This window comes from Megalobrama amblycephala, linkage group LG24, assembly GCF_018812025.1.
Source record: "Megalobrama amblycephala isolate DHTTF-2021 linkage group LG24, ASM1881202v1, whole genome shotgun sequence".
Classification (NCBI taxonomy): domain Eukaryota; kingdom Metazoa; phylum Chordata; class Actinopteri; order Cypriniformes; family Xenocyprididae; genus Megalobrama; species Megalobrama amblycephala.
The window spans coordinates 6,041,679-6,053,767 of record NC_063067.1 but is presented as its reverse complement, the minus strand read 5'-3'; the positions used below and the strand labels follow the sequence as shown (position 1 = coordinate 6,053,767).

Sequence of the window (12,089 nt, the reverse complement as noted above, 5' to 3'; positions counted from 1 at the left end):
TAGCCTTAATCGATGTTCCTTCTACTATGGATGTAAATGTGCTTGATTCATTTTTCTTTTAAGAGTAAAAAAAATGTATTTGTATATATATTTTATTTTCTGTCTTTGCTGCCTTGTTTTTATTAAATATTCTCCTTTCTTTTATTTCCTGTGGAATTCTGTCCATGCATAAATTGTATTGTATGATGAATCCACTATTGTATAACCTTGCCCTACTTTTCTTGGAAGTAACTTTGTTCTGTTTCTCTCGTGGCCTTTTTATTAATTATAGAATATAGAATAAATATTAATGTGTGCATGTGTGTGTATACATAATGATATCAATCAATGCAATGGTATCTTTTTATAGGTCAATGTCCACCAGGGTATTTCTCCAGCGATGGGTTCAAGCCCTGTCAGTCGTGCCCCTTGGGAACTTACCAGCCCGACCCAGGACGAACTCTCTGTTTCCCCTGTGGAGGAGGGCTCGGTACCAAAAGAGAGGGTGCCAGCTCCTTCAATGACTGTGAGGTCAAAGGTCAGGCATTTTGACTTTCTACAGTGCAGTGCACATTTACATCAAGCTAGACAGTGTTTATTTAAACCACTGTAATATATTCATGATGTTTGGAGCAAAACATGGTGCACAATTTTTAGTTAAAGGGAACCCCTGGTATTAAGACTTGTATGGCTTAATATAATGTAAATGATGTCTCTTACTGAAATATGCAGTAGAAAAGCCATGAAAGATTTACGTTATTTAAAAAAATCCATGACATATTTGGACAATGGGCAGCGCCATGTTGTTTAGGTGCACAGTGCGTTCTATGTCGATGACGTTAAATGGTTGCACTCGGTGAGCTATTAACACTACCCTGTTGCTATTTTTACCGCAACGCAACTCGGAATATAATATGCAATGCCATATTGTGCAGATTTTGGTTGTAATTTCCAGGAGAAGCGATGCAAGTCTTCACTGCTTTACTTGCGACAAGAAGAGGAGAAAAGAATGGGAAGTTGTGAAGAATGTGGACGAATAAAACTTCCTAAAAATCTGCGTCTTTGTTCTCTTCACTTTAGCCCTGATGTCTTTGAGGCTTTTAATAGACCACAGCTGAAAGAGCTTACAGTTGCCGACGGATATAAGCGAATGCTTTAACCGAATGCTGTGCCTGTTTTAGTTTAGTCACAAAACCACTGAAAACATGCAAAAAGTGTTTACCTCAAGTGTAATATGGTTCAGATATTCAACAAAGAATTGATTAGACCACCAAAACTGGACAAATTAAGTCTTTAATTTACTAAAATTAGCCCATGTGTCATGCTAAATCAGCCCATGTGATATCTGTGTTTGTGTGTGTAGTGTTGTGTTCTCCAGGTCATTATTATAACACCTCAGTTCATCGTTGCATCCGCTGTCCTCATGGAACCTACCAGGCTGAGTTCAGACAGAATTACTGCATCTCCTGCCCTGGAAACACCACCACAGACTTTGACGGTGCCATCAGCGTCTCTCAATGCAAGAGTGAGTCCGTTCATCCTTAAGTGTGGACTTCTTGTCAGTCCCTTATGACTATACAACGTGATTGGAAATCTGGAAGAAAAACCAACATCAGATCAACAAATGGCATTTTAAGTGAAATTATGTATTTGTCAAAGGGATGCTCATTTTACGGTGTCGCTAATAACAAGGGTTTCTGAATTCTACATGTAGCCCCTTTAAAGGTTCCCTAGAATTAAATATTGAATTTACCTCGGCATAGTTGAATAACAAGAGTTCAGTACATGGAAAAGACATACACTGAGTTTCAAACTCCATTGTTTCCTCCTTCTTATATAAATCTCATTTGTTTAAAAGACCTCAGAAGAACAGGCGAATCTCAACATAACACCGACTGTTACATAACAGTCGGGATCATTAATATGTACGCCCCCAATATTTGCATATGCCAGCTCATGTTCAAGGCATTACACAAGGGCAGCCAGTATTAACGTCTGGATCTGTGCACAGCTGAATCATCAGACTAGGTAAGCAAGCAAGAACAACAGCGAAAAATGGCAGATGGAGCAATAATAACTGACATGATCCATGATATCATGATATTTTTAGTGATATTTGTGAATTGTCTTTCTAAATGTTTCGTTAGCATGTTGCTAATGTACTGTTAAATGTGGTTAAAGTTACCATCGTTTCTTACTGTATTCACGGAGACAAGAGCCGTCGCTATTTTCATTTTTAAACACTTGCAGTCTGTATAATTCATAAACACAACTTCATTCTTTATAAATCTCTCCAACAGTGTGTAATGTTAGCTTTGGCCACGGAGCACTATCAAACTCATTCAGAATCAAATGTAAACATCCAAATAAATACTATACTCACATGATCCGATGTATGCATGCAGTATGCATGACGAACATCTTGTAAAGATTCATTTGAGGGTTATATTAGCTGCGTGAACTTTGTAAATGCACTGTATTATAGTCGCGAGCTCGGGGGGGCAGGGAGCACGAGAATTAAAGGGGCCGCAGCCTGAATCGGTGCATAGTTAATGATGCCCCAAAATAGGCAGTTAAAAAAATTAATTTAAAAAGATCTATGGGGTATTTTGAGCTGAAACTTCACAGACACATTCAGGGGACACCTTAGACTTATATCTTTTAAAAAAAAGTTCTAGGCCACCTTTAAATTAGGTCCGTGTCTATCATCTGGATCTACTGAAATTCATCTTCACCAAGTCACAACAATGATGGACGAAATGTGTTTTAAACTCATCATGCTCTTGAAATTAACTTGGAAATATCAGGGAATTAAAAACATTCTAAGCATTTAAGAAATAAAATGCCAGGCCTTGTAAATGTTCTTAATAGGAAATTTACCATAACGTTATCTATTTGTTTATTTGTTGGTGTGTTTCAGATCGGGAATGTGGGGGTGAAATAGGAGACTTCACCGGATATATAGAGTCCCCCAACTATCCAGGAAACTACCCGGCCAATGTAGAGTGTGTCTGGACCATCAACCCTCCACCCAAACGCAAGATTTTGATCGTGGTTCCAGAGATCTTCCTCCCATCTGAGGATGAATGCGGAGATGTCCTAGTAATGAGGAAGAACTGTACGTTTTTTTTTTTTTTGTGCTTTTCAAGGTTTAAATGTTATAGAGTACATTAGTTTTTTTTAGAGATTTGATTTTAAAAGTGTTTGTTAAACCTTTATCAGCTAAAATCCAAACCAGTGAGGTGAATCAACATTACTAACTTTTATTTGAAGCAAAAAAAAAAAAAAAAAACATTTGAAAACTGGGCAAAAAGTACAAGACTGTGAACTTAAAGGTGCAATATGCAATATTTTTGCAGTAAAATATTCAAAAACCACTAGGCCAGTGTTATATATTTTGTTCACTTGAGTACTTACAATATCTCAAATATCTCAAACTATTTGTAAATCGTGTGAAAACTGCAATTTTAACCAAGGCTCCGGGACGTGTGAGGAGTCGCCTGTCAGTTGCGTCATACCCGCGTTACCCTCGGTTTCCGGTTTTATTTTGTAGAAACCATGGAAACACCAAAGACGCTTTAATATATTACACGTTTTAATAGACAAGAGAACAACTGTTTTGATATATTTATAGACAGAAAACTAATTATTGTTATATAGCTCAACATGTTTAGTCTTATTGTTTAAATCAAATTTCTTGATTTTTTGCGAGTACCATGCTTTACCATGCCACAGAGAAAAACACTATTTTGTGAAGTAGCTAACATAGCATAATCAGATGCAGCTTTATTTTTAGTAACAGTAATACAGCATTTTCTCCATCATACAATACGTTTTAAAATGAATTGCATGCCATTTAGCAACAGAAGACATCCAGCATTTAATATGATATTCTAAAATCGATCTATCTTACTGCAGTGTGTAACAGTGTCTCACAGCAGCCGCCGAGCGAACGCACAGAGTAACGTTATAACATAATTTTCAACACTCTCAGATGTATCTAATATGATAAACAGAGTTGTGTTACCTCATACTCATGACCGGAAAAGCGGAAGCGGCGCCGGCGACTGTGGCATAATAAAAGTCCCGGTGCTCACGAGGCGTGTGTTGCGCAATCGCTCCAGCGGCCTTGTTCAGCTCCCACAACATTTGGTCCTGCTCTGCTTCATACTACAGTAACATTAATAATCGCATCCATGAACATGATTTCTTTGCGAGTCCTATCCCTATTCTTTTGCACCATCCGTTGAGGTGGAGACCACATGTCCCAAGATTCCACTCTCAAACTTGCCGTCATCAAGCTACACCTTTGTTTTGAATAGGCTTCTAGCGACCTCTAGCGGACAAAATTATTACATACTGCACCTTTAACAGCTTTAATGAGGGAAAGAACTACAATCCCATAAAGCATTGTGAATGATACAAACATTTACGTATTTTGAGAGCGTATCGAGATCGACTCAATTACGTCATTCATGGTGCTTCATGGGAGTGGGTGGAGCTTAAGAACTCTTTTGGTGAGATTTGCTTGCCACGGCTCTCTGATTGGTGGAATTTCTTCACAGCATCATGGGTAATGTAGTTTTTCACCAGGAATTCCACTTTTAAACATACACACACAAAATAAGTTGAAATAATGCTTCAACAAGAGCGTATATCATCGATTAACAACCATGGAGCTCACAGTAGGTCTGTCTTTAAAAGTTTATACATTGTCATTAAAAATCAATTCCCCTATGGAGAAAATTAATGGAGTTTTTACTTACAGAACCCAACTGTTGCACTCTATATCAAGTGTCAAAGAACTATTTCACACTTTAAGTGTGTTGTACTAACTATATCAAGTGTATTTCACACATTAAGTATGTTTTAATCTTTGAAATATTGACTTGTCTGGACTAATCTCTCCATGTTAGTGGTGATGGTTTCTTTAGCTTACACTAATGTTTTTTCTTATCAGGGTCAGCAACCTCCATCACCACCTATGAGACGTGTCAGACATACGAGAGGCCGATCGCATTCACAGCCCGATCGCGCCGCCTCTGGATTAACTTCAAATCCAACGATGTAAACAGTGCTCGCGGGTTCCAGATTCCATACGTCACTTATGATGGTACGGCCTCGAGTTCAGCCCAAATTTATTTCTGCATATGTAAAAACTAAAAATAATGGCAAAAATGGTCAGGAGAAATGAAAATGTAAATTTGATCAAATTTTAGGTGGATTTCTGTACATTCTTTACATTCATTGTCACTGAAATGCGCATGATTTTCCTTTTCTTTAGAAGACTATGAGCAGCTGGTTGAAGACATTGTAAGAGATGGAAGACTTTATGCCTCTGAAAACCATCAAGAAATACTCAAGGTCAGTTTTATAACTAGTGAAGTCTGTTTTGGCAGTAACAGTAATGAATGTGTGTTTACTTTTTATAAAAACCCTTAATTTGTGTTAATTTCTGTGTTAATTTAGAAAAATGTTCATTGACGTCCTTTGTTTCCATGACTAGGACGACATAATGATGAGATGACACCAACGACATTAAGCGATAACTGTGACTATATCAACATGCAGTATAATTGACGAAAAAGACGAAACTAAAATGTAGTTGACAAATTAAAAACTTTACCAAAAACCAAAAGATGAGACAAAATATTACAGACCGAAGCATCTACACAGCAAAATCCCCAGAGTTAAATCAACTCTGCTCAGATTACATATGGTCCCTCTCTATATAGTGTTAAAGTAACACTGAAGCAGAGTGAAAGTTAATGAGATAATTAAGTGATTAAGTTATGATTGAGCATTAGTGATGAACGCCTGCTGTTAAAAAGCATAATCACTGAAAAGAAACACAATGACTACAAAGGACTTCCAGCCACAGCCTTAGATGAAATCAACTGAAGATAAAAGACATTAAATCTCTCAAGATCTGAATAAACAACTCCACAAACAGCATATTATCTCATTAACTTTTAGCTTCAGTGTTATTTTAACTCTATGAAGAGAGAGACCATATGTTCTCTGAGCAGAGTTGATTTAACTCTGGGGATTTTGCTGTGCATTTTAACTATTTTTCTGCTTGTATGTGTCCATTCAGGCACAAATGTGTGTGTGTGTGCATGTACATTGCACTTTCAGAATTGAGTTCCGTTTCGCGTCTCTGTCCGCTCAAATGATTTAAAAATAGCTTGAATGTTTAAACTGACAGGACCTAAAACGTTGAAATTTTGAACTTTCATTGTATGATTGTCAAACTTTGCAATTAATCAGAGAATCAATGTGCGTTTTGAACTGTGGTGTCTGGTCTGTATGGATTAATGATCACTACTAGACATCGCACATCCTGCGATGTGACTATCACGTATGCGCACATCGTGATTTCGATACTAAAACGATATATCATGCAGCCTTAGTGTAAATAACGTTTGCCAACAAGGGACGCTATTTGCACTTAGTATAAATAGACACTCCACATATTTTCTGGCAACCATGCACACTCTACACTGTGAAAGAAGAAGCTGAAAACACAGACAAACAAGTAACAATCTGAGTTTAGTAATCTCCACTGAGATATTCTGCTCAAATTAAAGTGTAATAGAGTCTCTGTTCCTTCATGAGCCACTTGTGCTGTTTGCTGCAACTAAATCTGCAATCAAACCAGTGATGAATTGTAATAAATCTAAACTTGGAGCTTGACTATATTTGCGATTGTGGTTGCGGAATGCACTTATGCAACTTTTTTTGCTGTTTATATTTTAATATAAAAACATCAATGTAATTTGGAATTAATGGGATTACTTTTACTATTACTAGGCCCATTCACACCAAGACCGATAACTATATTTGCGTTCACACCAATGAACGATAACGGTCTGTTTATTCTAAGCTCACGCGCTGCGGTTTCAAATGTTCTTGTTGCATTTACACTGCTTTAACCAGCAGATGTCCTCAGCATGCTATGTTTCGAGTGAATAGCTAGTGTAATCGATCTAATCTAACAGTAAATTTAGCTGCTGAGGTCAATATAGTGCAATAAAAACAACGCCTAGTCTTTTTCACTGCAACTTCAAAGGATTCAAGACAATGTTGTCGAAAATAGTGCTGGATACCTGAGGTAATTTTATGTTACACTGTTCACTAACTTGGCTTAATGATCTCATCATTAATACTTCTCACCATTTATTCAGAGGGAATGACCGATTGTTTTCCATATATCCATTTTCTTTAAAGTAGCTTTGAAGCTTGTTTCTGGACCTCAGTGATTAACTTCTCCGCAATGTCGTCTACCATTTTAAATGTGCGAGAGCTTAAATTAGAATGGATTCTGATTGGCTGTCAGTGTTTTATCGTTAAACAGCTGGGAAAAAAAATCATTCTGAAAGTGATCCCAACGATATCGTTTCTCTATGTCGTTATTGTTATAGCTGTGGTATGGACAGTGCTATTCTTTTATTTAGAACGATTTTAAGAACTATATCTTTATAGTTATCGTTGTTGGTGTGAACAGGCCTTAAGCCTTATCTGTGAAACCAGGGGTAAGTCGAAACAAAAACAGGACAAAGTTGACTAATAGGATAAAAACTAAAAAGTAAATTTCACACAGGACTAAGACTAAGACAAAATTAAAGGGTTAGTTCACCCAAAAATGAAAATGATGTCATTAATGACTCACCCTCATGTCGTTCCAAACCCGTAAGACCTCCGTTCATCTTCAGAACACAGTTTAAGATATTTTAGATTTAGTCCAAGAGCTTTCTGTGCCTCCATTGAAAATGTATGTACGGTAGACTGTCCATGTCCAGAAAGGTAATAAAAACATCATCAAAGTAGTCCATGTGACATCAGTGGGTTAGTTAGAAGTTTTTGAAGCATCGAAAATACATTTTGGTCCAAAAATAACAAAAACTACGATTTTATTCAGCATTGTCTTCTCTTCTGGGTCTGTGTATATCCACAGTGACGCTACTTCTTCTTCTTCTACGGCGGTTGGCATCCAGCTTATTGGTGCATTACCGCCCCCTTCTGCTCTGGACTGTGACGCGATTAGGACATCCGCGACATGCACACTTACGCACCATTTTAAAAAATATAGCAATCCCAAAATACAAACAATGTAGAATAGCTTGAATACAGCGTGCGTCTCCCTCAGACTGTAAACGAAGCTCGGGCGCACTAGATAACACGTCATCAGCGTCACAGTCCAGAGCAGAAGGGGGCGGTAATGCACCAATAAGCTGGATGCCAACCGCCGTAGAAGAAGAAGAAGCAGCATCACTGTGGATATACACAGACCCGGAAGAGAATACAATGCTGAATAAAGTCGTAGTTTTTGTTATTTTTGGACCAAAATGTATTTTAGATGCTTCAAAAACTTCTAACTAACCCACTGATGTCACATGGACTACTTTGATGATGTTTTTATTACCTTTCTGGACATGGACAGTCTACCGCACATACATTTTCAATGGAGGGACAGAAAGCTCTCGTACTAAATCGAAAATATCTTAAACTGTGTTCCGAAGATGAACGGAGGTCTTACGGGTTTGGAACGACATGAGGGTGAGTCATTAATGACATTATTTTCATTTTTGGGTGAACTAACCCTTTAACACTAGCTCTATGTGTGATTTTTTTTTTGTCGAAAGTGAGTTTAAGGAATAGAAAGATTGTTTAAACTGCTTACCTCCATACATGATGACAGAATTTCGTCCATTTTATGCCAGGTCTCATTTGATTCTTTTTTTCCCTTTTTGTTTCAGGATAAAAAACTGATTAAAAAACTGTTCGACGTGCTGGCTCACCCAAACAATTACTACAAGTACTCACATCGGAACTCCACGGAGATGCTCCCGCGTTCGTTCATACGTCTCATCCACAGCAAAGTCTCCGCCTTCCTGCGTCCATACAAATAGTCCAAAAGCGCCGTCTGCATCCACACACCTCCAGTCACCTGGCCTCGAGTCAACGGGATCCTACACACATTTAAAGGAAATACACACGCACACACATATTCAACAACACACACACAACCACACTATGCAGATTTCAGATGTTTCACTTTACCTTTTACTTTTTCGTTTTCTTGTCCGTCATCTCTGAGGGGGAAAAAAGCTTCTGTGTAGTCTACATGTAAAGCAACGAACGTGTTTCCTTTCTCTACGTGTCGGTCGCCGTTCTGTGCCGTGTCGATGTTTTTGTTCGCTCAGATGAACGTTTGCACGCTCAGTCCTGAGGCGTCCCGTAGAGGAAGACGATGGTTTGGGTGGTCCCACAACCACCCGAAAAAGTTTAAACACACGCCTGGTTATGATAAAGACACGATAAAGAGCGTGTTGTACAGACAAAAGAAAGTTGTAGCATGTCAAAGAAAAGAAAATCTATTTGTCGAACTGGAGCTAGCTGTGATCGTGCTTTAAAAATAGGCTTCTTCCCAAGTTCCAGCTCTCGTAAACTCTACTAGTTCTCCGAATAAATGTACAATCTTTTGTATTTCTGTACTTTTAGTGTGCTCTTGGTAAGATCTAATTCATATCAAGCATTTCACAATGTTAAAACATTATATTTGAGCTCCTAGAGCATACATGTAATCTCTAAAGGTCATGCTGTTAAAACAGTAATGTTTCGTTAAGGTCTGCCTGTTCAGATTGTATTATTGTCAACTGCATATTCGTCTATTTCCTAATATTTAACAAAGCATAGAAGATGTGCGTTATTGGAAAGGCTCGGGTGATGAGAAGGTCGGTTGGTATTTTAAGAACAGTGGACTGTTAACACTCAGTTCTGTGAGTTTTTTGCAGGACATGCAATTGCTGCTTCTTCAGAAACGTCACTTTAAGCCTTCGGTTTTGCCTAATGCAATTCAAGACATTTCCTACAGAGAAGAGCAGTCGAGGGGCCGAACTCTTTCGCGGGTTGGAAGTAATGTTTTCATAATGCAGACACGAATCACTGATAAACGTAAACCACAGGTCGACGTGGATGGACTTTTCAGTCGCGCGCAAGATGAAATGACAGTGTTTTGAGTTTGTTTTGCACATTATAGAAGGATCCAAAGAGAAGCAGCGTTCAGGTTACAAGTGTTGGGTTTCACCGGACCGCGGTTAGATTTGCTTGCAAGTGCCTGAAGTGCAAACGTGTCAGGATAGGCCTGTGGATGTCGACATTTATGAGTGTTTCCTGTATTAATTATGAACTAGTAATCCTCATGAATGTGTTCATAGGTAGAGCCCTTCACATAAAGTGTGAGAACCAAACTTCGAGAAGGTCAAACCATACCCAGTTGTTATATGTAAACAGAAAAGGACTGGTCAAAATGGTAGTTTACTGTTGTCTCTTTTTTTTTTTTTGTATATTGTAAATATGAAATAAACGTAGACTAATTGGAGTCTGAGAGAGAAGTCCAAACACAACTATCCTCCCTTCCAAAGGCAGACGCAGAAGAGGGTGTTTAGACATCGAGCATCAAGGCCAGAAACAGTCTTCGCAAGTACGCAAACGCTTGTCCAACATATTTTAAGCACATGGCCTCTTACATAAACATGCATCTTGCGTTGCTGTGATGGTAACAAGCCTCGGTGCTTATGGGTGCGATAGTTACATTCATTTGTTTGGTCTAAACCAGGAAGCTAGCTATACTCGTCGACTTTAACTTGCTCAATAAGGTCTCAGTAGCTGACCTGAAAGACAAAACTTACCGTAGTTCCAATGCAACACATACAGTACTTGCACATTTCTAGAAATGTTTGCATTTACATACTTGTGTGGAATGACTTGGGACTACTGATGTGGTGTTGACTGAAAAGCTGGCTCCACATGTGGTCAAACATGTCTGTTTGTAACCCTTGACCTAACCTTTTTAAAGGCATAGTTCACCCAAAAATGAAAATTATGTCACTTACTCATCCTCGTGTTGTTCCAAACCTGTAATACTTTCGTTCATCTTTGGAACACAAATGAAGATAATTTTAATGAAATCTGAGCAATTTCTGTCTCTCCATTGACAGCTACGCAACTACCAGTTTGATGCTTCAAAAGGTTCATAAAGAGATTGTAAAACTAATCCACATGAATTGAGCGGTTTAGTATGAATTTTCTGAAGAGACTTAATCACTTTATGATGAACAGATTTAATTTAGGCTTTTATTCGCTTATATTAACTTATGTTAACTCGCACATCAGTTATGGTAAACAAGTATGTTTGTTTGATGCGTGCTAAAACCAATGAGGTTCATTCGCGTGTTACGCAAGTTTGGTTAAGCTTCTGTTTATGTTCGCTGAACAAGGTTTATATGTGAATAAAAGCCTAAATTAAATCTGTTCATCATATATAGTGATCAGGTCTCTTGAGAAAATTCAAACTAAACCGCTCAATGCAACGTTTGCTAAAATTAAAAAAAATATTCTCTTTGTCCAAATGACATGAAACTTTGTACAGTTGTTAACACTTTCTAGATCTACATATTTAAAAAAAAAAAATGGAGCGATATCTTGTTTTTATGTTAGTGTAGAAAAAAAAGTCACTCTCAGGGTCTTTGGGGTCTCCAGAGACCCCAGGCAACAAAATGTAATTTTGTAACAAAATAATTGTTTTTTAAAAAAACAATGTAATTTTACTCTGTTTATTAATATTTTACTTCATATATGTGCAGTTTCTAGAGGATTTATCATATCTTTTAAATTTAAATAAATAAATAAATAAATAAATATTTTGTTGAGTAAGTTTTTATACAAAAACAGCTTTTTATGTAAAATTAATTTTATAAAAGACCCACATTTCTAACTTTCATTCATGGGGATAACATGGATAATTTGACATGGTTTGTGTAAGATTTTTGCCCATCTTTTGGAAAATGCAGTTTTAAAAGTAAAAAAAAATATCACTTTTACCAGTAGATGGCTCCAGAGTTCCACTATTTACTATTTGACTAAGTGAAAGACATCTTTTCACAAGTATTTTTCAGTTGGATTTATATCTAAATATTATGAAATCACAATTATGACAATAAAAATTACTTTTTGTCAAACTTTTTTTTTATTGAAAAAATAAGTTTTTCCAAAATGTTGATTTTGAGGATGAATTTTGTCCATTTTCTAAGAGGGGTCTCATCATA

General features: G+C 37.3%; 1 protein-coding gene across 2 annotated transcripts in view; it reads left to right on the top strand.

Annotated features, from left to right (window-relative positions):
• scube3 (signal peptide, CUB domain, EGF-like 3) overlaps positions 1-10,361 on the top strand; it is a 124,595-nt gene extending 114,234 nt beyond the window's left edge. For both annotated transcript variants that reach the window (XM_048178192.1, XM_048178191.1), the window contains 6 exons: positions 350-517; positions 1,343-1,504; positions 2,900-3,097; positions 4,940-5,092; positions 5,264-5,343; positions 8,739-10,361. In XM_048178192.1, the coding sequence (XP_048034149.1) occupies positions 350-517; positions 1,343-1,504; positions 2,900-3,097; positions 4,940-5,092; positions 5,264-5,343; positions 8,739-8,891 (914 nt within the window). In that variant the 3' untranslated portion in view covers positions 8,892-10,361. The remainder of the gene's footprint in view (positions 1-349; positions 518-1,342; positions 1,505-2,899; positions 3,098-4,939; positions 5,093-5,263; positions 5,344-8,738) is intronic.
• The last annotated feature ends 1,728 nt before the right edge of the window (positions 10,362-12,089 follow it).